Genomic DNA, 27,192 nt, shown 5'->3' with positions numbered 1-27,192 from the left:
AAATCATTTTCCGTTCTCGTTATAGGAATGACCAAGACAGCAGCGATAAAGATAGCAAATGGAATCATAGCATTTGTCATTTGTATCTGGTAAATACATCATAAGTTTTAACCATGATCCACCAAAATTTAACTCTTGTCCCTTCCTACATTCCCTTTCATTGTCGTATTGGTTTACATCGCAAAGTTCTCGAAAACCGAACGCGGGTTTTTCGAAACCGGGATTTCCGATGAAACCGGATTTTCATCTGTTTAAGTGGTTTTTTTCTTTTTAATTTCAATGGATGTTTGAGCTGTGGTCAGCGTATGAGTATTTATAATATTTATATTGTATATATAGGTGGTTGTTCATCATATTCTCTATTTTTTTCAGACAATCTTGGCCGCAGACCATTGTGGCCTTAAGTATAATTGCCTTTTATGTTGTATAAAGGACTGTGCAAACATCCCCATTCAATACTTAAAAAAGCCAATAGCAGCTGGTGGATATTATAACTGCCCGCATGAAAAGCTTTTGTTTTCTAGATGCAGTTATGAGAAACTTAATTTTCGGTAAGCAAAAGACACAATGTTGGTTTTTATTGGAAGACAGTCATACCTGTTTCCTCACTTCCTCTACTTCACAATAGATTCATTTACCAGGCGGTTTTCATAAGTTTATTTTGACCTCTCCGAGTATTGAAGACTTGTATTTTCTTATTACCACTACTCACACGCGATCACTTGATTTGCATAGTTTAGGAAATGAGTTTTTTTCACTCTTTGTGGTCACATTTTCTCATAAGCTATTTTTTCGTTTTCTTTGAGCGTCTCGCGCACAAACTTTGCAGTTTTCTGTCGAGTTAGTAATCTTTTAGATATGATGCATCGTAATTGTGGGAAGTTGCAATAAAACTTCTGAATCTTCGCTTAAGTTATGCATGCTACTCCATTTATTACACTATTTCTATCATATTCAATTAGACATTTACGTTCCTTTGTAAAAGTATATAGGCTGTATACTTGCAAATAAAAAGTCCAGCAGTGTAATCATGATTTACTAAATAATGAAGTCACGGTAAAAATGTGTCGCTTATCTGCTATCATGATAATTCTGACTCGCGCGAACAAATTCATGCATTTGAACCAGCATGCAACATTTAAAGGACAACGACAACCATATATGGATTTCTAAACTCATCTCACGCCACTAAGTGCACGAAAGCAAACTTCTCTTTAATGATTCATCTGCTTCCTGTAGTGTGAAGGCAGGGCGGCATGTTAATTGAAAAAATTTTAGGAAAGAATTTATTCTTCACATAACTTTCGTGTAAACAATTGCGCCATTTATACCCCTAATCAGTAATTGTTTTACGTTTAACGCAGCGTGCGTACTTGCGTGACGTTGGGGGACAAAGCAGATGTTCATGACATATTTGGCGAGGAAAATTTCGATAAAATTTGTTTCACGTTTCTCAAGTTACATCGAACGGTATTTCTTCGTTTAAAATTTCTTTTCCAGAAATCTTCAATTTTTTACTAAATTACTGGAAATTAATGTTTTGCGTCATCTCCTGAAAAGAAAGGTCCTATATGACTTGTTGTTGATTTAAAAAACCAAAATCCTTAAACAGCCATCAGCCATCCCTTTCCGAGAAAGGATCTTTAGCATGAAATTTGTCTATTTTTTGCCTTACGTAAGATACAGAAGTGACAGTTCCAAATAAGTGTTACGTAAGTTTTAAATTAAAAATAAACATTATTCAAACAGAACTCGCTCTTTTAAAATGGAAGTATAAGACACACAGAGTGAGCTTATTTGAATGGAAGTTTACTTTTTTTTCTTACGAATTTGAATCTTTTTCTTGTCGAAGAGAACTTCAGCAGATGGTATTTTAGTTAAAACTAAAATTGCGTGCTAGAGACTATTCACCTTAAAATTATTTCCGCAAGGAAAAAAAACGTTCGTTTCTGTTATAAAGATTTTGTTTTTAAATAACTTTGCTCTGAATAATTTACAGAACAACACTGAACAATCTTTTTCTTCGAAAAAATCAGTTCTAGCGTTCGAAAGTGGCAAAACACATCAGCATTTGTTTGATAGATTGCGATTATATTTATCGGAGTTATATTAATCCGGGCAAATTGTATCGTAATACTTTTCTGTGTGAGATCAATTTTAAACTTTTTTGTTTAAAACAAACGCTCCACCGCAAAAATCCCTTGTCAACATATGAATCTTAAATGCGTCAGTACGGTCAGTATGAGTTATGTGTTGACTTTCATATAAGGATAACATGACAATTGATAAGATTATATTATCTTTTAATGGAAAACTTATTACAATCCGTGTTGGAGCGTCTATAACTAATATAATGCAAAACACTGCGTCTCGTTACGTCACTTGAATCAAAGTAAGTGACGAAAATATGTTTTATTTATTAAAAAACACCGAGTTGAAATGAGTTCAATTATATGGAAATTTATAAAGGATGCAAATTAAATCAAAAGTTAAAGTTATAAGAAATTTTCGAAGTGTTGAATTGAAAGTTGAGTTGAAAGAGTGAAAATGTTGAATCTTGCTCAGGATGGGGTTTCTTTTACGGTGGGTTTCTTTTTCCATCCTCTGATGTACAGCGTTGAAGCAATTTTCATTCATCAGTTGCTTGAACACACCACCTGCTCGTCTGCTTAATTCTCGCTTTTTCAACTGATGTTTTATGGGTTTAACTAATTATAGATTTAATGGCCGTGCTAGTTGTTATCAGCAAATATCAACGTTATTTCTTTTGAGCACGTTTTAAGACTTTTCAGCTTTGTCACTTTTTCCTGTTCATTGGCGCGTGTTAGTAGCAACTGGCTTGACTTTTCGTCCCCACCGCGCTTTTGGCGAAAAATAAAAAGATTGATTGAATTATTTTAAGACTTTTAGATTGAAAAATATTTTCTGTTTCGCCATTTCTAAGAATCCTGATTTTATTATTGTTTTCCTAGTACAGCTTTAGAAAATATTTTTAGATCGATTCTTTACTATTTCTTCGAACATGTAAAGGCCAATTTTTTACGAAGAGATATTTCAATGTCGGTAACGTTGTAAACATCCGTACATAACTGGCATGACACCATGTTTTTCACCACTTAATTAATTAATTAAAACAATATTATCTTGTACAATTTTGAAGTCAACCAGGTTCCTTAATAAGGAGTTATCCTTGCCCGAGGAGTGTACTTATTTTGTTCGCTGTCAGCTTACACCATGTGGACTTGATTAATATACTGTGTCATAAATGATCAAAAATTAGAGACCCGTTGGACAAATAGAAAACATTTGCGCCATAAGGGATTGTTTTCCAGGTCACTAGCCTAATTGCCAAACACAGAAACGTCTACAAAGGTTACTATGACAGAAAAAGGCCGGTGAAAGTTAGTTCGGTTGTGATTTTACAGCGTCATTGTTAATTGTTCAAGTTCTTATATTTGTGACTGCAAATAGCGTTTTCAATACCAAGCTTTATAAAGATTTTTGTGAGAACAAAATGATATCATTTCCGGACGTTTCAAAGACAATCACTAAAACAAACACTTTTAACTGACTTTTATTGCTTTAAAACAAATAGAACAATGTTGTGTCGTTACCAAAGTCGAAATTAAAGAGCTCACCATTCACCACAAACACTTTATTTGTATTTTTCGTCGTATTTTGAAGAGGCGCATAAAAACATTACCTACCCACAGATGTAAGAAGATCAACAAATGTGTGAATAATTAAAAATAGAACAAAAAGTAACACACAGTAACACAATCAAGTTTATTGCTGCTGATTTTTATTGTTTTAATGCTGAAACGATCTCGTTACGATATTTTTTGTAATATCCTGTTGGAGCTGCGTAGCCTATAGCTATAGCTTATAGTAAAATATTAAAAAAATTAAAGCTTTCATTTGCATCATTTAAAGACCCATAACCTTCGCATTGAATCGTACATAAACTCACATTTGTATTCTTGCGTTACAGCATCGTGACCAAGGCATGTAAAAAACAACAGTCAACAGGTCAGAGCGCAGGTGCTTGTGATTACAATTAACGTCACGGACTGTCCATGAAACACGCTCAGCTATACACTCTCTCAATATGTATAGAGGCCAATCGTTTGAAGTTTGTATATTAGAATAATACTTCTTAAACTGAAGAGACTGCACATGAATTGATGCAGACGATTTTGGATTTTATCTCATGTTTCAATTGTTACAAATTTTACATGTATTCTGTCTCATGCGTCGACTGTGTAGTTTGTCAAAATTGTCAAAGCGAAAATCATCTCAATCGAAGTAAGGAAAATCATATAAAGTCACTTGCACGTGTATCTATCGAAATGGTTTAATTACCGGTAGATTGAATTTTATCTCTAAGGTTATCTCCACACCGGGCGCCAAGTGTTTCACGCTTATCTTCACCAAGATGCTGTTGTTAGGTGGATATCAATTTAAACCACTTAGTGTTGACTCCTGTACTTCGCGACGCTTGTGTCATGCTCTCCGTTCCAAGGGGATATTAATGTGTAAATATTGCCCGGTTTGTGTCACGAAAGAGTTCCATTGCGTACAAGGTGATGGGTTACATAAGTCACACACATATGGGCGTGTTTTCGGCCTTGCTTGGTTGGGAATGTTTTCCATTTTCAAGGCCATTGGGGGAGATGTTGTTGACGTCGTTTCGACCAAGTCACGACCTCAGGTCAGCGATGTTGTCTGTTTTTGTTACATCGTGACTTTGCAAGCTATATAGTCCTTATCTTTCATTACATTTGTTTATTGGCGTTTTAATCTTAACGCTCCGTTAATGTCCACTCTACCACGCAAGGATATATTTTATCGAATTTTTAATCACGACCGGACGTAATTATAAAAGTAGAAGTCTTACTTGATGCTATAAAAATAGTCCATCAATGTTTAACTTATTTTGAATGCTTTTCTTAATGGAGAATTAACTTTAATTCTAAACCCGGCTTCGTCGTGGTAAATCATGAGATTGTAGCCCAAAAATATTTCACATTTTTAGCACAAAGCATGCCGGTCAGCCCATCTTGTTCTTCACAGATTTCATTGTCTTTTTACAAAATAGATATCGGTGAAAGGACAAAATGTCACGTTTGCCTCTCGGCTGTGTTCTCTGTACACTTCTTTGTGGTGATCAAAGTCCTGACTTAATTAATTTTGGTCAGATGTACATTAGACTGAGCGGAATCGAAATTAATTTTGTTATTTTGCAATTTTGAGTGCTTAATAGATGAATAACTTTTGTCACGTTCGAACCCAAACTTACGAAACTAAGCCACTCGTCTAAAGTCCGCTTTTGTTGATGAAAAGTGGTTTCTTTTTGGAGCATGTTGCCACTCACGTCATGATTATGCTCAGGCACGCTTAGCTCATTTTATATCTTATACCGAAACACATACGCAACATGCACTTCCTTGTTCATAGAAACTATTTCTAAAGTAAAACATGGTTTTATGAAACTCCTAATCTGTGTTGAAAGTAATTGTTCTGTTGGAGGACTATATGCACGTAATCAGTTGAGTTGCTCGTTTTGAGTGCAACAGTGCCGAAACCAGACATTGTGATAAATTTGTCCTATTAGGCATATTTTCAGCTAATTATTCTAAAAATTCTTTAGTGTGCGTAGAATATTTATATTTTATTATCCCAAAGATTACTGTAGTGGATGACAAAACATACCCAACTTCACTTGGTACTTTTCACAAGCACCATTGTTTGGTTGTTATACTTTTCGGATTAAAGGCTTATTCCATGAGCAAAGGAGTAGTATAGTGCTGCCGCCTCAGGACTCCCCCCTCCATTTTACCTCCAATTTACCTCCATTTTACCTTCATTATTTTTACCTCCATTTTTTTCAGTGGGTCCGTAGTGCCACCACGCGGTAGAATATATAAGTAACGAGTTTTTTAAAGTTCGTTACGTCAAAGCATAATACTTTATGCATATAAGAAATAGTGATACAAATTATTTCTAAAGGGTGAAACATCTTTTGTGAATATGTAATGAAAAAAGTTAGTTACGTCATAGTTTCAGAAAGCATAATACTTTGTACAAGAAAAAAGTGAAATCGAAACCTGAAAAAGAGTAAATGATGTGAGACTAGTCCAGACTTGTCCGAAAAATGATTACGCAATCATGGTGTAATGAGACAAGTCCAGTCCTACCTGGAAAATGATTACGCAATCGTCGTGTAATGAGGCAAGTCCCAACCTACCTATAAAAATTTGATTTCTTGACTCACTTGTTTTGAAATAAACCAGATATCAAAATTGGTTGGATTCGTCTAGAGAATATGAACATTAACAAGTCCTGCACTGCCCGCGTAATCTATCCTAATTTGTTTTGGTTATAGCAAAACAGCTTGTTGACAACAGTTGGTTATAAAATTTGTCACGTTTTTGAGCTAGTGATAGGAAGTCACTTGTATCCGGATACATATTTTACTTGAGTGACAGGTTAAAAAGTAAATGATTACACAGTTGTGATGCAATGAGGTGATTCGGGTACGTTACAATGCGAAATAAAACGGATATAATACTGTCCCGAATACTATCACGTTTCGAGAAAAAGCTGGTGTCGGGATATAATTGAACAGTTAATGTTAGTTATTCAATAATGAATAATATTGGATCTTATTATACTATATTACTATTACTTGTATTTTATATTACTATGGTAGAACAGTCTATATTTGTATATGATAAGTTGCTTAGGGAAATACCTTCTGTTACGTATCAATGTAATGTTTATGATAAACAATTTATTAACCTAAATGAATATGAAATGTGTCACGGTTTATCGTATTTACACTGTAAAATGTTAAAATTTTGTCAAAATTAACAAATTCTATCACCAAAAGACAAAATGAAACACTTTAACATGTTAAAATTCATTAACAATAAAGATATTTTTCCTAAACACTGTTTGGTTTGATACAGTTTATAATCTTTGTGTTATATATTTAACAATTTAAACGTTAAAACCATAAGGAAAAAGTGTAGAATCGATATAAATGAATATGAAATGTATCAGGGTTTGTCGTATTTACACTGTAAAATGTTAAAATTTTGTCAAAATTAACAAATTCTATCACCAAAAGACAAAATGAAACACTTTAACATGTTAAAATTCATTAACAATAAAGATATTTTTCCTAAACACTATTTGGTTTGATACATTTTATAATCTTTGTGTTATATATTTAACAATTTAAACGTTAAAACCATAAGGAAAAAGTGTAGAATTGATATAAATGAATATGAAATGTATCACGGTTTATCGTATTTACACCGTAAAATGTTAAAATTTTGTCAAAATTAACAAATTCTATCACCAAAAGACAAAATGAAACACTTTAACATGTTAAAATTCATTAACAATAAAGATATTTTTCCTAAACACTATTTGGTTTGATACATTTTATAATCTTTGTGTTCTATGTTTAACAATTTAAACGTTAAAACCACAAGAGAAAAGTATAGAGCAGACATAAATCAACATGAAACGTGTCACGTTTTGTCGTATTAACACCATAAATTATTAAAATTTTATCAAATTAACAAATTCTACACACCAAAGTGAAAAATGAAACACTTCAACACGTTAAAACACATTAAAAATAAACATATATTTCCTAAACACTGTTTGGTATGAAACAATTCATAATCTTTTTTATTCTGTGTAATTTAAACGTTAAATCCAAGGAAAAAGTATAAAATAGACATAAATCAATATGAAACGTGTCATGGTTTGTCGTATTTACACTGTAAAATGTTAAAATTTTGTAAAATTAACAAATTCTATCACCAAAAGACAAAATGAAACACTTTAACATGTTAAAATTCATTAACAATAAAGATATTTTTAAACCGGATATAATACTGTCCCGAGTACTATCATGTTTCGATAAAAAGCTGGTGTCGGGATATAATTGAACAGGCAAGCTAGCATATGTTACTATTGTTATAATCTTATGGTGTAATCAGTTAAAATCAGGGTGAGCAAACTTATTTCACATCAATAATGAATAATATTGGATCTTACTATACTATATTACTATTACTTCTATTCTATATTAGTATGCTAGAACAGTCTATATTTATATATGATAGGTTGCTTAGGGAAATGCCTTGTGTTACGTATCAATGTAATGTTTGTGATAAACAATTTATTACATTCTATATCTATAACTTAAAAAGACACAGAAAGAATCACAATGACATTCGATTTCTCTGTAAACTATATGATAAAATAATAGAGTTTGAGATATAAATCTATACTGAACACGTGTAATTGGTTAATGCGAAGAAATCTTAAAGCATATGGAATAAAACTAAGGCTGTTATTCGTTAGGTATAGAAAAAACTGTAAAAATTTTCTTACTTTGGTTGAATTATTTAAGTCATTTAAACTTATTCCACTGATCATATTCATACATTCTCGACTTTCTTAAGAAAAGAATGCATTCAAACCGAAAGAAATGATTTCTACTCATTTTTCCTAAGTCAACTTAACTTATAAGTTGCGTTTTAACAAAAATCATTAAAATAAACATATTTTTCCTAAATAATATTTGGTATGACACATTTTATAATCTTTGGTGTTAAAATTTTATCAAATCAAATCCTAAATGAATATGAAAAGTTTCACGGTTTATCGTGTTTACACCGTAAAATGTTAAAATTTTGTCAAATTAACAAATTCTATACATCAAAGTGAAAAATGAAATACTTCAATACGTTAAAACTCATTGAAAATAAAGATATATTTCCTAAACACTGTTTGGTTTGATACATTTTATAATCTTTGTGTTCTATGTTTAACAATTTAAACGTTAAAACCACAAGAGAAAAGTATAGAACAGACATAAATCAATATGAAACGTATCACGTTTTGTCGTATTAACACCATAAAGTATTAAAATTTTATCAAATTAACAAGTTCTATGCATCAAAGTACAAAATAAAATACTTCAATACGTTACAACTCATTGAAAATAAACATATATTTCCTAAACACTGTTTGGTATGACACATTTTATAATATTTGTATTCTGTGTAATACGTTAAATCCAAGAAAAAATTGTAGAATAGGCATAAATCAATATGAAACGTGTCATCGTTTGACGTATTTACACCATAAAATGTTAAAATTTTGTAAAATTAACAAATTCTATGCATCAAAGTACAAAATGAAATACTTCAACATGTTAAAACTCATTAATAATAAAGATATTTTTCCTAAACACTATTTGGTTTTAATACATTTTATAATCTTTGTGTTCTATGTTTAACAATTTAAACGTTAAATCCACAAGAGAAAAGTATAGAGCAGACATAAATCAACATGAAACGTGTCACGTTTTGTCGTATTAACACCATAAATTATTAAAATTTTATCAAATTAACAAATTCTACACACCAAAGTGAAAAATGAAACACTTCAACACGTTAAAACACATTAAAAATAAACATATATTTCCTAAACACTGTTTGGTATGAAACAATTCATAATCTTTTTTATTCTGTGTAATTTAAACGTTAAATCCAAGGAAAAAGTATAAAATAGACATAAATCAATATGAAACGTGTCATGGTTTGTCGTATTTACACCATAAAATGTTAAAATTTTGTAAAAATAACAAATTCTATTCACCAAAGTAAAAAATGAAATACTTCAACATGTTAAAACTCATTAACAATAAAGATATTTTACCTAAACACTATTTGGTTTGATACATTTTATAATCTTTGTGTTATATATTTAACAATTTAAACGTTAAAACCATAAGGAAAAAGTGTAGAGCCGACATAAATTAATATGAAATGTGTCACGGTTTATCGTGTTTACACCATAAAATGTTAAAATTCCATCAAAATTAATAAATTCTATCACCAAAGTACAAAATGAAACACTTTAATATGTTAAAACTCATTAAAAATAAACATATTTTTCCTAAACACCTTTTGGTATGATACATTTTATAATCGTTGTGTTCTATGTTTAAACGTTAAATCCAAGGAAAAAAGTGTCGAATAGACATAAATCAACATGAAACGTGTCATGGTTTGTCGTATTTACACCATAAAATGTTAAAATTTTGTCAAATCGAATCCAATTAAATTGATATAAATCTATTTGGATTTAATTTTTTACAATTTTCTTTTAAATTAATGGTTTAAAGCAGATAGAAAGTAATTATATGAGTAAGCCATGTGAATAAGTAACCCCACAAGTAATCAGGGTACCGGTAACCAACTTCACACCAGTCAAACAGATAACCTATAAAGAAAACTTTAACAAAAGTGATAGTTGTGAACTGTTTTATCACTTTCTTATCAACTTTTCTCTTGATATACACTGTTCTTAATCTGTAAGCAATAAAACTCATTGATAATTTTCAACAAAAGCAGAAACCGGTTTATCTATAGGCCGTTTTACAATGCAAATTTAACCATGAAATAATTATGTTAGCTTTTTATTATTGTCCTTGATACCACTTCGAGGTAAACTTTTCACTATACGAATACAACAAATCATTATGAAGTAAAAGGTTTAAACAGTAACAAAAGAATAAGTGAGTTGACACCCGCAATGTAAATAACGTAAGCAAAACGTTGTGTACAACCCACACATTTGAAAACACCTATATACGCAATCACTGGGTAAGGAAAACATTGCAGCTTCTGAAACATGTAAAACTTACTTTAAAAATATTCCATTTTCTTCCTAACTATATACAAAATATATTATAAAATTAATGTATATAAAATCAAGAACACAAAGCTCACTCAAAAAATGCAATACGAAAGGATTTTGATGTGTTTATAAAGGTCTATATCCTTTACACAAAAAGGTATGGTATGGGATCTGGTATGGACAGGGTTATCCAGGGAAACGTTTTCTTTTCCATGATCATATTATTGTAGTTTGTATACCTACCCAATTTTGTTTTTGTTATGTGACGTCAATAATAATAAATATTCTTATACATGTGAATCAAAATACAAATGTAACGTAGCAAAGTTTTCTAATTCAAATGTGTTATTATGTAAAAAAACGAACTATCCAGCAAGGAACATGGCACAAATCACACGTTGGAATTCCTTGGATAACCCTGTGTATCAAAGTATTTACCTTTGGACTGATGGTTCTTCAGTCCTCACCGCTGAAGCTCGTTTCATCGAAAAACATTTTTGGAATGTTATTCCACTAATACTTCTTTATTTGATTTCTTGAACTATTATTATGGTATTGCACGACATGGAAACTGTCTATTGGAATCAATAAATAGGAAGAAACGTCGTTAATACCTTGCCCAAGAGCATTACATGGTTTCATGGCTGACGTTTTTAACCCTGACTACACTTCATTTTCTTTTGACTGTTTGTTTTATAAAGTCATGTATAAACAAATATACTGCATTTCACATAAGTAATATTTTTTACAAAAATAGCTATAGATGATAAAACACCCACTTATGAACTGAAGAGTTACCTAATAACCTATATCAATACAATCATAGTTTTCGAGTTGATACATTTTTATGTCAACTATGATTATTACAAAATATGGAAGAGATAAAGGTACCATTTGACCCTATACCTTTTCCCATATCACATCCGTGATCATAAAACTATAGAAAATATCTCATATAGAAAAAAAAAATCATTTGAAAACCTTAGTCATGTGCTTGAAAAAATTTTATTTTATCAGATACTTAATTGTTACAAGAAAGGATGCACATGCATGACCTATGTATTATTATTGCTGTTATGGTATACTTACCTTGACTTTATAGTTTACATCTATCAAGTTATACAGAAATAGCATTAGGGCATTTACCATCTCAAGATATAGCGCGATAACATATTCCCAAATGTTATGGGACATATGATTCATGAGCTTCTGACCACGTAAATACATAATACACAATAAATGAATAACATGAAAAACTTTTTTTTACAGCAAGTTATACTCTTTTAGTTTCTTGACAGTGATTCAGCGATATTTTGATGCTTCCAGTAGTTATGTTACTTAATTTCTGACTTAAGTTGCTTCATATTATTTTTTAGATTATGCACAACACAAAACTTGTTGTGTTTATTGCTTTGATTTCTAGTGGTTCTCATCTTTAGATTCGTAAAGAACGTTTTCATTACACTGAAATAGGTATTTTTATTTGGTATCACTTTAATTGTATCGTATAGTTTTGTATTGTTTTACAAATTGTTTTATCGTAGTATTTATTTTTCGGTTGAAGTTTTTATTTGTACTGTGTTATTTTGCTTCCATTCTTTCCATTTTTTTGAACCTAAGCCTTTTCCCCTTCGTTCCACTTTATTCCAATTCCCCGCTGGTCCATAATTGATTTTGTGTTTCACGGAGTGACGTATTAATTGCGGAGTATATGGCGAGTTTATTGTTTGAGGTGCGATTCATTCTATATATTTGGCCGGGTGGGGGACAATTGTTTTATCTTTTGACTGAAAAATAAGTACTTTTAGTGAACCCCTGACTAGTTTTGATTTTGTTTATATTTTAATGCTTTTCAATATATAAAACATGCGGATAGTTTGTACTTTTCCTTGAAAGCTTGGAGAGTAGCCAGAGGCAAAATATTTCAGGGTATGACGATCGCGAAACGCATATTGCGCAATGGTGATAAAATAAATGGTTATGGTACGAATTATAATTTGATAGCAATGTGAATACATGCTCAAAACATGAGAAGAACCTTTGGAAAATTCCAGAAAATACTACAAGGTAAGTTTTCTGATGTATCTGAATAAATTTATCGTCCAGTTTTATAGAATCATTAATTCAAAAAATAAAATGAAGATCTTCTAAAATCATTCACATTGAAATGTAGTTTTTTATAAGTGATACAAATACGTTTGTCAGCTATTACCTGGCTCTAGAGACAATGGTTGACTAAATTATGACTGCAATTCCGTGACTCGCACAAACTATCCTATTTATTTTACTATTTATTTTATCACCATTGCGCAATATGCGTTTCGCGATCGTCATACCCTGAAATATTTTGCCTCTGGCTACTCTCCAAGCTTTCAAGGAAAAGTACAAACTATCCGCATGTTTTATATATTGAAAAGCATTAAAATATAAACAAAATCAAAACTAGTCAGGGGTTCACTAAAAGTACTTATTTTTCAGTCAAAAGATAAAACAATTGTCCCCCACCCGGCCAAATATATAGAATGAATCGCACCTCAAACAATAAACTCGCCATATACTCCGCAATTAATACGTCACTCCGTGAAACACAAAATCAATTATGGACCAGCGGGGAATTGGAATAAAGTGGAACGAAGGGGAAAAGGCTTAGGTTCAAAAAAATGGAAAGAATGGAAGCAAAATAACACAGTACAAATAAAAACTTCAACCGAAAAATAAATACTACGATAAAACAATTTGTAAAACAATACAAAACTATACGATACAATTAAAGTGATACCAAATAAAAATACCTATTTCAGTGTAATGAAAACGTTCTTTACGAAGCTAAAGATGAGAACCACTAGAAATCAAAGCAATAAACACAACAAGTTTTGTGTTGTGCATAATCTAAAAAATAATATGAAGCAACTTAAGTCAGAAATTAAGTAACATAACTACTGGAAGCATCAAAATATCGCTGAATCACTGTCAAGAAACTAAAAGAGTATAACTTGCTGTAAAAAAAAGTTTTTCATGTTATTCATTTATTGTGTATTATGTATTTACGTGGTCAGAAGCTCATGAATCATATGTCCCATAACATTTGGGAATATGTTATCGCGCTATATCTTGAGATGGTAAATGCCCTAATGCTATTTCTGTATAACTTGATAGATGTAAACTATAAAGTCAAGGTAAGTATACCATAACAGCAATAATAATACATAGGTCATGCATGTGCATCCTTTCTTGTAACAATTAAGTATCTGATAAAATAAAATTTTTTCAAGCACATGACTAAGGTTTTCAAATGATTTTTTTTTTCTATATGAGATATTTTCTATAGTTTTATGATCACGGATGTGATATGGGAAAAGGTATAGGGTCAAATGGTACCTTTATCTCTTCCATATTTTGTAATAATCATAGTTGACATAAAAATGTATCAACTCGAAAACTATGATTGTATTGATATAGGTTATTAGGTAACTCTTCAGTTCATAAGTGGGTGTTTTATCATCTATAGCTATTTTTGTAAAAAATATTACTTATGTGAAATGCAGTATATTTGTTTATACATGACTTTATAAAACAAACAGTCAAAAGAAAATGAAGTGTAGTCAGGGTTAAAAACGTCAGCCATGAAACCATGTAATGCTCTTGGGCAAGGTATTAACGACGTTTCTTCCTATTTATTGATTCCAATAGACAGTTTCCATGTCGTGCAATACCATAATAATAGTTCAAGAAATCAAATAAAGAAGTATTAGTGGAATAACATTCCAAAAATGTTTTTCGATGAAACGAGCTTCAGCGGTGAGGACTGAAGAACCATCAGTCCAAAGGTAAATACTTTGATACACAGGGTTATCCAAGGAATTCCAACGTGTGATTTGTGCCATGTTCCTTGCTGGATAGTTCGTTTTTTTACATAATAACACATTTGAATTAGAAAACTTTGCTACGTTACATTTGTATTTTGATTCACATGTATAAGAATATTTATTATTATTGACGTCACATAACAAAAACAAAATTGGGTAGGTATACAAACTACAATAATATGATCATGGAAAAGAAAACGTTTCCCTGGATAACCCTGTCCATACCAGATCCCATACCATACCTTTTTGTGTAAAGGATATAGACCTTTATAAACACATCAAAATCCTTTCGTATTGCATTTTTTGAGTGAGCTTTGTGTTCTTGATTTTATATACATTAATTTTATAATATATTTTGTATATAGTTAGGAAGAAAATGGAATATTTTTAAAGTAAGTTTTACATGTTTCAGAAGCTGCAATGTTTTCCTTACCCAGTGATTGCGTATATAGGTGTTTTCAAATGTGTGGGTTGTACACAACGTTTTGCTTACGTTATTTACATTGCGGGTGTCAACTCACTTATTCTTTTGTTACTGTTTAAACCTTTTACTTCATAATGATTTGTTGTATTCGTATAGTGAAAAGTTTACCTCGAAGTGGTATCAAGGACAATAATAAAAAGCTAACATAATTATTTCATGGTTAAATTTGCATTGTAAAACGGCCTATAGATAAACCGGTTTCTGCTTTTGTTGAAAATTATCAATGAGTTTTATTGCTTACAGATTAAGAACAGTGTATATCAAGAGAAAAGTTGATAAGAAAGTGATAAAACAGTTCACAACTATCACTTTTGTTAAAGTTTTCTTTATAGGTTATCTGTTTGACTGGTGTGAAGTTGGTTACCGGTACCCTGATTACTTGTGGGGTTACTTATTCACATGGCTTACTCATATAATTACTTTCTATCTGCTTTAAACCATTAATTTAAAAGAAAATTGTAAAAAATTAAATCCAAATAGATTTATATCAATTTAATTGGATTCGATTTGACAAAATTTTAACATTTTATGGTGTAAATACGACAAACCATGACACGTTTCATGTTGATTTATGTCTATTCGACACTTTTTTCCTTGGATTTAACGTTTAAACATAGAACACAACGATTATAAAATGTATCATACCAAAAGGTGTTTAGGAAAAATATGTTTATTTTTAATGAGTTTTAACATATTAAAGTGTTTCATTTTGTACTTTGGTGATAGAATTTATTAATTTTGATGGAATTTTAACATTTTATGGTGTAAACACGATAAACCGTGACACATTTCATATTAATTTATGTCGGCTCTACACTTTTTCCTTATGGTTTTAACGTTTAAATTGTTAAATATATAACACAAAGATTATAAAATGTATCAAACCAAATAGTGTTTAGGTAAAATATCTTTATTGTTAATGAGTTTTAACATGTTGAAGTATTTCATTTTTTACTTTGGTGAATAGAATTTGTTATTTTTACAAAATTTTAACATTTTACAGTGTAAATACGACAAACCATGACACGTTTCATATTGATTTATGTCTATTTTATACTTTTTCCTTGGATTTAACGTTTAAATTACACAGAATAAAAAAGATTATGAATTGTTTCATACCAAACAGTGTTTAGGAAATATATGTTTATTTTTAATGTGTTTTAACGTGTTGAAGTGTTTCATTTTTCACTTTGGTGTGTAGAATTTGTTAATTTGATAAAATTTTAATAATTTATGGTGTTAATACGACAAAACGTGACACGTTTCATGTTGATTTATGTCTGCTCTATACTTTTCTCTTGTGGTTTTAACGTTTAAATTGTTAAACATAGAACACAAAGATTATAAAATGTATTAAAACCAAATAGTGTTTAGGAAAAATATCTTTATTATTAATGAGTTTTAACATGTTGAAGTATTTCATTTTGTACTTTGATGCATAGAATTTGTTAATTTTACAAAATTTTAACATTTTATGGTGTAAATACGTCAAACGATGACACGTTTCATATTGATTTATGCCTATTCTACAATTTTTTCTTGGATTTAACGTATTACACAGAATACAAATATTATAAAATGTGTCATACCAAACAGTGTTTAGGAAATATATGTTTATTTTCAATGAGTTGTAACGTATTGAAGTATTTTATTTTGTACTTTGATGCATAGAACTTGTTAATTTGATAAAATTTTAATACTTTATGGTGTTAATACGACAAAACGTGATACGTTTCATATTGATTTATGTCTGTTCTATACTTTTCTCTTGTGGTTTTAACGTTTAAATTGTTAAACATAGAACACAAAGATTATAAAATGTATCAAACCAAACAGTGTTTAGGAAATATATCTTTATTTTTAATGAGTTTTAACGTATTGAAGTATTTCATTTTTCACTTTGATGTATAGAATTTGTTAATTTGACAAAATTTTAACATTTTACGGTGTAAACACGATAAACCGTGAAACTTTTCATATTCATTTAGGATTTGATTTGATAAAATTTTAACACCAAAGATTATAAAATGTGTCATACCAAATATTATTTAGGAAAAATATGTTTATTTTAATGATTTTTGTTAAAACGCAACTTATAAGTTAAGTTGACTTAGGAAAAATGAGTAGAAATCATTTCTTTCGGTTTGAATGCATTCTTTTCTTAAGAAAGTCGAGAATGTATGAATATGATCAGTGGAATAAGTTTAAATGACTTAAATAATTCAACCAAAGTAAGAAAATTTTTACAGTTTTTTCTATACCTAACGAATAACAGCCTTAGTTTTATTCCATATGCTTTAAGATTTCTTCGCATTAACCAATTACACGTGTTCAGTATAGATTTATATCTCAAACTCTATTATTTTATCATATAGTTTACAGAGAAATCGAATGTCATTGTGATTCTTTCTGTGTCTTTTTAAGTTATAGATATAGAATGTAATAAATTGTTTATCACAAACATTACATTGATACGTAACACAAGGCATTTCCCTAAGCAACCTATCATATATAAATATAGACTGTTCTAGCATACTAATATAGAATAGAAGTAATAGTAATATAGTATAGTAAGATCCAATATTATTCATTATTGATGTGAAATAAGTTTGCTCACCCTGATTTTAACTGATTACACCATAAGATTATAACAATAGTAACATATGCTAGCTTGCCTGTTCAATTATATCCCGACACCAGCTTTTTATCGAAACATGATAGTACTCGGGACAGTATTATATCCGGTTTAAAAATATCTTTATTGTTAATGAATTTTAACATGTTAAAGTGTTTCATTTTGTCTTTTGGTGATAGAATTTGTTAATTTTACAAAATTTTAACATTTTACGGTGTAAATACGATAAACCGTGATACATTTCATATTCATTTATATCAATTCTACACTTTTTCCTTATGGTTTTAACGTTTAAATTGTTAAATATATAACACAAAGATTATAAAATGTATCAAACCAAATAGTGTTTAGGAAAAATATCTTTATTGTTAATGAATTTTAACATGTTAAAGTGTTTCATTTTGTCTTTTGGTGATAGAATTTGTTAATTTTGACAAAATTTTAACATTTTACAGTGTAAATACGACAAACCCTGATACATTTCATATTCATTTATATCGATTCTACACTTTTTCCTTATGGTTTTAACGTTTAAATTGTTAAATATATAACACAAAGATTATAAACTGTATCAAACCAAACAGTGTTTAGGAAAAATATCTTTATTGTTAATGAATTTTAACATGTTAAAGTGTTTCATTTTGTCTTTTGGTGATAGAATTTGTTAATTTTGACAAAATTTTAACATTTTACAGTGTAAATACGATAAACCGTGACACATTTCATATTCATTTAGGTTAATAAATTGTTTATCATAAACATTACATTGATACGTAACAGAAGGTATTTCCCTAAGCAACTTATCATATACAAATATAGACTGTTCTACCATAGTAATATAAAATACAAGTAATAGTAATATAGTATAATAAGATCCAATATTATTCATTATTGAATAACTAACATTAACTGTTCAATTATATCCCGACACCAGCTTTTTCTCGAAACGTGATAGTATTCGGGACAGTATTATATCCGTTTTATTTCGCATTGTAACGTACCCGAATCACCTCATTGCATCACAACTGTGTAATCATTTACTTTTTAACCTGTCACTCAAGTAAAATATGTATCCGGATACAAGTGACTTCCTATCACTAGCTCAAAAACGTGACAAATTTTATAACCAACTGTTGTCAACAAGCTGTTTTGCTATAACTAAAACAAATTAGGATAGATTACGCGGGCAGTGCAGGACTTGTTAATGTTCATATTCTCTAGACGAATCCAACCAATTTTGATATCTGGTTTATTTCAAAACAAGTGAGTCAAGAAATCAAATTTTTATAGGTAGGTTGGGACTTGCCTCATTACACGACGATTGCGTAATCATTTTCCAGGTAGGACTGGACTTGTCTCATTACACCATGATTGCGTAATCATTTTTCGGACAAGTCTGGACTAGTCTCACATCATTTACTCTTTTTCAGGTTTCGATTTCACTTTTTTCTTGTATAAAGTATTATGCTTTCTGAAACTATGACGTAACTAACTTTTTTCATTACATATTCACAAAAGATGTTTCACCCTTTAGAAATAATTTGTATCACTATTTCTTATATGCATAAAGTATTATGCTTTGACGTAACGAACTTTAAAAAACTCGTTACTTATATATTCTACCGCGTGGTGGCACTACGGACCCACTGAAAAAAATGGAGGTAAAAATAATGAAGGTAAAATGGAGGTAAATTGGAGGTAAAATGGAGGGGGGAGTCCTGAGGCGGCAGCACTATACTACTCAAAGGTCGAAATGAAATTTCGGAAATTGCGCTAAAATTCTCACCATTATTGTTAAGGTTACATAAACCCGCTTCCGCATTGTTACACAACGGCATCATGCCAAAACAATGCTAAAAACAACGGCCAACAGGTCAGGGCTAGTGCTTGAGACCACAGTTCACGTCACGGTCCATTCAAGACACAGTTTTGTGATGAAGACGGAGACGCTCGAAGGCGATAATCGTTTCAAGTTTAATAGTTTGTTTGCAAAATTAATAGGGCTTTAGACATGGAAGCGTGTCACTGATTGCATGGCATCAACCACCGAAGTAAATATTCTCAAAATTTTAAGTAACTTTCCTGGTAAACACATTTTCCTCCTGGCAATCCTGCAAAGTTTACAGGTTGATTCTCCGTCTTTAATCTGCAACACAACGGACTTTAGTCGACATTTTTGAGTCCGATTACAAGCTTTTTTTCGTATTAGGTAAATTGGTGTTTCGTGACGTTTCGTAACGATCCAATGCAATTAATTTGTATCAAAACCCAGTTTTTACTAACGGCATTCACCGCAAACCGTTTGGAATTTTTGATGATACGATGAAGATAGTTCATGAAACAAATTGCCTTTTGCATAACTTGTTTTGTAGCTCTTGGCCGGAGCAAGATGGAAACCAGAGCTACAATTTTATAGTTAATGTAGATACGCTTGTTTGTAAAGTTACGTGACAACATGGGAGCATCCCATACAACGTACAATGAAGAGAAACAGATAATTTAACTTTATCTACACTATGTGTGGCCGACCACACATATTCGCTGTGACACAGTCACAGTAAAACGTGGGGTACAGTTGCGCTGTTTGCTGTAGAAACTTGAAATTTGGTGACTTTTCCTAAAAAATCTTCAGCTATCTGTCCATGGTTGTTTTATAAAGTTCGATTTTGTCATTTTTGAGATATCGTCATATTTTCATAATTTTGCACTCTGTTGCTACCCTGAGCGCATTGAAGCGTATCGTTTACTCATTCGCACACAACGAACTCGACTAACTGTTCTCTTGTTTTCTATTCTCGCGGTCAGCTGGTTTTCTAGGCAATTAAGCACAGCGGGAACGCGGCGTAACAAAGAAGCACTTATAGAAATGTATCACTTGTAGAAATACTTAATTTACGCTAAATAGGCTTTCTTTAGTTTTACAATTACACTGTATACATGAAGCCAGATGTTTTTGCTACTAACCTGTAAAAATCAGATCAGTTTACGACGTATAGTTTTCGACTATTTAAGGATTGAAAATTTGTGTGCAGTGTCGGCCACACATAGTTAAAATAACAATGTCGCTCACCAGGTTTAGATAGGGTAGGTAGGTTGTGCATTAAAGAGAAATAAGACCGTAAGACCGTTGTATGTTGTCGATCTTAATTTTTAAGCGTATACTTAATGTCACTTTATATTTGTGATGAAACACACCTATGAGGTGCACAAGTACAACATGCAACAGCGCGTTGCAAGAGCAACAGAATGTAGGCCGCGCCTCTTCTGATTACGAAACAATGACATCAAAGTTTTTTATGCACAGAGGAACCTTTTGATGCCGTTGGAGTTTTAATCACGTCGTAAGGATCCGAAAAATTCCCGATCTTTGTATGTTTGTTTTCTGCGGTTGAACTTGTTGGCGGTCTATTGGCCGACATTTTTCTTAAGCTTAAACATAAATTAAAAGTTAGCTTTCAAATACTTTTATAAACAGATTTATGATTTGGGTTTAATGCTGTTTTAATCAGATTCTGGACTTGGTCCTGTATTTTTTCGCTAAACAACCAATCTAAGACAATGAAACAACAAAGTAAAAACGGTAAAAGAGTAAAGACAAGTCTCCTTGCGCTGCTGACAACGCCCTTCCATGCGACCAAAAAAATCTGAGACTAACTCTATGAAATTTTCACAGGTTGAAAATTCAAGCTATGGTTTTCGCAGTATTATACAACGATTAATATTTGGAAAATAGCAGTAATCTTCCTGAACAAATTTAACGTCATGCAATCAAAATAAAAGTGACGCATGCATTTAAAATCCAGCATCAATAACAACCCATTGCTATCACTCTTCGCCTACTGCAAGTACCAGTACTGAGAAACATTATCTATAGCTCGTTTCGATGCACTTGAATCGGAGACATACTTCCTTTGTTTATCAAAAGTCTGCATAGCCAGAGATCCTTGGTGGAGACATGGTTGTCCGACAGATAATCACTTTTCAATTGATTTCTTATAACTTTCCTAAATGTTTGTGGCATACTTTAATGTCACGCCTAGTGCCACCATGATTGGTTCCTGTACCCAGGAGAGTTACAAAGTTCACTGGTAATGGTTGCCATGAAGAGCTTGAACCGGACATTCTTTGTGAGTTGTGCAAGTTAGACTGAATGGAAAATTCCAGGAAGTCGCCTCAACTACATACAGAGCTGCATCCCTTGCTTTGATTTATATGCAAGATCGTTTTACTTGGTCTGTTAATGGCCCGGGATCATGACGCAAGCTAAAAATTCTGGTATATTTCCAAGATTAATTTCTGCACGAAACATCCTGTTGCAATTAAAATAGCGTCCAATTCGTCTCATATCGGCTTTTCGTTCACGAAGCAATTGGATTTACGTATATGCAATTTTTTCCACCTAATATCATTAGATTAGCTATTTATTATGATTAGACTATATATACCTTTTGAACTTCTAATCCAGGGGTTCTTAAACTTTTTGGCACACGCCCCCCTTGACGGTACCTAAAAATTTCGCGCCCCCCTCATTGCAAAATAAAAAAGCATTAAACAAAACAACAATTTATTTTCAATTAACTTTCATTAATGAGAAGGATGTAATTGTTTTTGGGAAACCAAACGTTTAATTCGAGGCTTTGTGGAAGATAATGCACATCTTAGGTCGGCTGCACAGTCAAGTTTGTTCCTAGGTTTTGTCTTTATATTCATGAAGATGACGCTGCAAACGACTTGGTCTCAAAACGTCGTTGCTTAGCTTTTCTAAGCATATCACGCATTGCGGTACGAATTTTTCGTTCACTGTGGTATCTATACAGCCATACGTCAGAAAATTTTGGTCATACTTTCTCTTTTTTCCACTCAATACAATTAGTTTAATTACTAAAATATCTGGTTATTAAATCAATACTAAACTTAAGTTTTACTTCATTTTACGGTTTTAATATTGGCTGACGTTGGTTTTACCGTATTTAAACCGGGTGCGCGACATTACTATATTTTTATTATGTGTGGCCGACACTGCACACAAGTTTTCAATCGTTAATGACTCGAAAATTATACGTCGTAAACTGATCGGATATTTACAGGTTAGTAGCAAAAACATCTGGTTTCCTGTATACATCATTATTGTAAACCTAAAGAAAATGCATTTAGTGTAAATTAAGTATTTCTACAAGTGATACATTGGTAAAAGTTTTTCTTGTTACACCGCCCCCCCGTTGTGAGAAAAACAGGTCGCGCTAAAAGAGAACCGTTAGTCGAGCTAGGATTGCATGAATGAGTAAAGGAAAACAATACGCTTCAACGCGGAGAGACACCAAATATTATGAAGTAACAATTGACGTATTTCAGAATCAAATTTCAAAAATACAATTGCCATCGTGACACACTTTAAAATTTTAGTAAAAATGAACCTATAGCGAAAGTCAAGAAAGCATGTTTAGACATAGCTCATATAATAGACAGTTTTGTCATCTCTCGCGCCCCCCAGTTTAAGAACCACTGTTCTAATCTAAAGCGGGTGCGTATCACGCGATTAATTTTTTACTTGCGGCTCGCTCTTGCTATTTGGTGCAACATTAAATGGATTTGAGACTGTATTAAAACTTGTGTATAAAAAGGCATTTGCTTATTTGTGCGTTTTGTAATTATCAGTTCTCTATCTTAGCGTGGTCTTTGTTTTGTAAGAGTACATAACGGATTAAAAACGTTTTGCAAACTAAAACATGCCTTAATATTAGTTGTGTGTTCAAACACGGATGACAAGATCTTGGGGTTTTTCTGTAACAATTTTTTGCAGCAGTTTTTGAAGCAAATTGAAAACACTTCATTGCATCGGATGATAAGTAAGTTAAATTTTTTTTGCGCAAATCCCTTACAAGTTTACAACTAGCTTTGGGCAAACTCTCTCCACAAGACATTTGCGAGACGATTTGACTGTGTTGTGTTTTACAGCTATGTTGTCTACCTTATAAGGGATAGATTAGAGATGCAACGAATGCCTAGGCGGATTAAACTGCTTTGACATTTAAAGTATGTACGTGGATATATCTTTAGTTATAATTGGTTTCGTCTGTTACTTGGCACTGTAAGAAGTCTTACGCTCTCGGCAAAGTCCTAATTACGGCGAATTACTTTGTCATCAAAAAATCTTCCGCACTTCGTATATTGAGTTTACTTCTGCACCTCTTAATCTCATGAAAGATACCGGAAACAATATTTTTGAATATTTTTATGTTTATTTTTGTAAAATAGAAAAAGAAAACACGGAAAAATGAACAAAAAAGGAATCACAGTTATGCTTCCAACAATCACAGTTTATAGACAAAAAAATTGATGATTGAATGCTCTCGACCAGCAAGCAAAAATAAATCTCACAATGTTGACAACCAATGCACGTTGAAAAAAAATCCAAGCAAAAGAATTTTTAACGGCCTAGAAAGAAAACTTTCTTTTTCTTCTTTCAGTGTTGTTAGCTTCAGTCATCAAACTGAAGTCAACTTCTGGAGCGGACATTCTTTCGGATTTCGATTTCTTATGCTCTTGCTTGGAGGTCAAAGATTTTGTTGTAATTTTAGCAGGAAGCTTGAGTTTATCGGAAGACTTTCTGACTTCGTTTTCATTCTTCCATTCTTTGACTAAGAAACGGCGGAAGGAGTCGCGCTCCATCAATTGATAAACGCGCTCCTGAGCGAGATCAAATGTGGTATTGTCGGGATGTTGAAGGTTATGCGTTGTGCTTCTTCTCGTGGAAGAGTCGATGTTAATCTAAAAGAGAAAACAAGTTTTAAAAAACGTGTCTTTATAAATAAATATTTCCTCCTGACTATAACTAGCAGGGACGGTTCAAAGTATGCATGTCGTGCACATGCGGTCAAGCCTAAGACTATCTTTACCACGGATATTATGTCCAATAACAAATAAACACAACATGTTCGCTACAAAATCCCAATCCCACCATGACAAGCTATCAGTACAGCTTGAAATGTTTCAATAAAGCATTGGGATATAATTTGAAGTCTAATTACAGATAGGAATGACAAAACCACGCGTAATTTAAACAAGATTTCAATTCGTTTGGCGAAGTAATGATTAGTTCTTATTGAACCGCCCCGGTTTAATCTGATAGCGATGTAAGTGTGACTGAGTATGTAGATGTAGCAGGAACCAATGTTTTGAAAAAAAGATATTCACCTCTTTGGGGGCATTGACAGCAATGTAAGTTTTGTAGATTACTGGTGCAAGTTTAGCTTGCTTGCTGGCTTTTTGTTTCTTGTATGTTTCAACCTCGGTCCAAAAATCTAAGTTTTCTTCACTGAATTCTTTCTGCAGGAAAGCGCGGAAGGCCATTGTTTGAGCTAGAAATAGAAAATAAACTCTGTGAAAAAAGTTGCCTTGAAGCTACATTCACCTCACGGCCTTGCGTGCGAGAAAACCGATGGTGGTGACAGATAACGATGTATCGCATTCTAGGGTGAGTAAGAATGCAAGGCTAAATTCTATTGCATATGCACAAATGCTAATGCAAATGCTACGTTGGAATAGAAATACTTACATTTCTTTTTAAGAAATTCCCGAAGTGTTTCGACCGAAGTGGTCGTTTTGGTACTTTTCAAAGCATTCAACCTGTGATTACAAAATAAAATATTATAATATAACTTGTTTGAAAGCTAACAAAACAAATAATAAAAAAAGTATAACACTTACCTTTACTAAGTTAGTTAAATTACGTGTTATCAACTAACAAATAACTTAATAAAAACATATTTAAACTTACGGATGAAAGTCACTTCGGCGCTTCTTTTGAACGATGCTGGTGTCGTTCTTATAGCTGCCAGAGAAATCAAACGAATTTTCCGAATCTTGGCGGTGATGCCGTTTCGATGGAAGACGAAATAAGTCCGAGCTGCCGATTGCTACAGGCATTGTGATATTTCTAGTGTGCTTAGATGTTTTCACTGAACAGGTACGTCTGAAATAAAAGATATGATACTTGTTATTATCGAACGCTTCAACTTGAGGTCATTGCATTGATGCATGCATAGAAAATATCCTTTCCAATGAGTTTTCTTAAACTCTTAATCTGCCAACTGCTTTATGCTTAACTGTTGACTAAATTGACAATCTGAAGGTCTGTCAGCTTGTGCGCTCCTTATAAACCAAGCGAGCTTTCCTTGAATATCTCCAGGGCAACATTGTCTTCTGCCAAAGCGTGGTTTATTATAAAGAGAAAACAATCTCCGCACTGATGAGTCTCATTTTTAGTCTCTCTCTATTTTACAGATTGAACGATAAGTTTGCTTGCACGCGAAAGCAAATAACTACTTGAAAGTATAAAGTAACCTTTCGCTAAGCTATAACGTCACACCTGTCTGCGAGAAAACAAGGAAATATTGAAGCTCATTTTACTATAAACGATATCGCAGAGATATCAACTGGGAGGTGAAAGCAAAAAAAAACAGTCTGGTCTTCAATGATAATTAGAAATGTTCCCACATGGCTACACGTTTCAAGCAATACCTTTTTATGCCCTGGGCATGATCTTGGTAATACTAACAACCATAGCAGTTAGATATTTAGTATTAAAAGTTGGTCTTCACCCACGTTAATTAATGCATGTAAAGCTTGACAATACTGTTTATCTGTTGCCATGTTGTCACCATATACTAGAGCGCTAAATATAGCGCAGTATCAATTCATTTATCAGCTTTGCTATTTGAGTTATACACCGTAAACTATCTAGCGATTTACCAGCGGCGACACTGAGAAAGCAACACTTATGCATGCTTCCAGCGGTCCACATATTTCTTCCAGATGTACTTATGGCAGCGACCGGTTGATTCTACCTAAAACAGCATGACCACTCAATATTATCCTAACATTAACGTTTATGATAATAATTGATTACTAAGTTACGATCGAATAATCTCTTAATTTCGTTTTAATGCACCTGTAAATTTCTCTACAACGGATTTCCTTACGTACAAGTAAGCCAAAGTTTTATACAGACGTCAACCAAATTGCGTTACTGTAGCTCGTGAAATAAATTCAATGTGGTTTTGTGAATAGACTGACGTGATGACGTTTTGTAGGTTATTGGCTGTTATCATTAAAAAGGAATGCGACAACGATAAGCTGCTCTTAAACGTCTATAACTGCAACTGTAAGTTAGGATAATGTGTAATACATTAAAAGAATGTACTTAGTCTCAATGGCGCTTTGAGAATAGTTTGATTTTATCAATGACCATGTCGTGCACAGAAGGTTACGTTTGCGTGACTAAAGACATTTAAAAGATGCCAGATGACCAAAGGCAAAAACGTAGTTTGTTTATGTTTCCGCTGTAATACCCGGTACTAACTTTGATATCATTTAATCCTTTCGCTTGTCCTGCAACAAACAACAAATTTGGCTACTCAACAAGAATTCAAGCCACAGAACACACAACAACTAACATATGCGCTTGATTAATTTTT

General features: G+C 32.1%; 1 protein-coding gene across 1 annotated transcript; it reads right to left on the bottom strand.

Annotated features, from left to right (window-relative positions):
• Window positions 1–24,096: 24,096 nt before the first annotated feature.
• LOC143469189 (regulator of G-protein signaling 8-like) lies at window positions 24,097–25,684 on the bottom strand. The gene is made up of 4 exons (XM_076966793.1): window positions 25,494–25,684; window positions 25,272–25,342; window positions 24,911–25,074; window positions 24,097–24,484 (listed from the first exon to the last, which is right to left on the bottom strand). The coding sequence occupies exons 1-4, from the start codon at window positions 25,640–25,642 to the stop codon at window positions 24,152–24,154; spliced, it is 717 nt and encodes a 238-aa protein (XP_076822908.1). The 5' UTR covers window positions 25,643–25,684; the 3' UTR covers window positions 24,097–24,151.
• Between the last annotated feature and the right edge of the window lie 1,508 nt (window positions 25,685–27,192).

This window comes from Clavelina lepadiformis, chromosome 8 (assembly GCF_947623445.1).
Source record: "Clavelina lepadiformis chromosome 8, kaClaLepa1.1, whole genome shotgun sequence".
Classification (NCBI taxonomy): domain Eukaryota; kingdom Metazoa; phylum Chordata; class Ascidiacea; order Aplousobranchia; family Clavelinidae; genus Clavelina; species Clavelina lepadiformis.
The sequence above is the reverse complement of the archived record's forward strand: the minus strand, read 5'-3'. Positions and strand labels throughout refer to the sequence as shown.

Excerpts from the sequence above, each read along its gene's own strand:
- LOC143469189 (XM_076966793.1), bottom strand. The coding sequence starts at position 25,642 with ATGCCTGTAGCAATCGGCAGCTCGGACTTATTTCGTCTTCCATCGAAA. Across the intron at positions 25,343-25,493 it reads CGCCGAAGTGACTTTCATCC|GTTGAATGCTTTGAAAAGTA; the intron begins GTAAGTTTAAAT and ends TTGTAATCACAG. Across the intron at positions 24,485-24,910 it reads CTGTCAATGCCCCCAAAGAG|ATTAACATCGACTCTTCCAC; the intron begins GTGAATATCTTT and ends TTTCTCTTTTAG.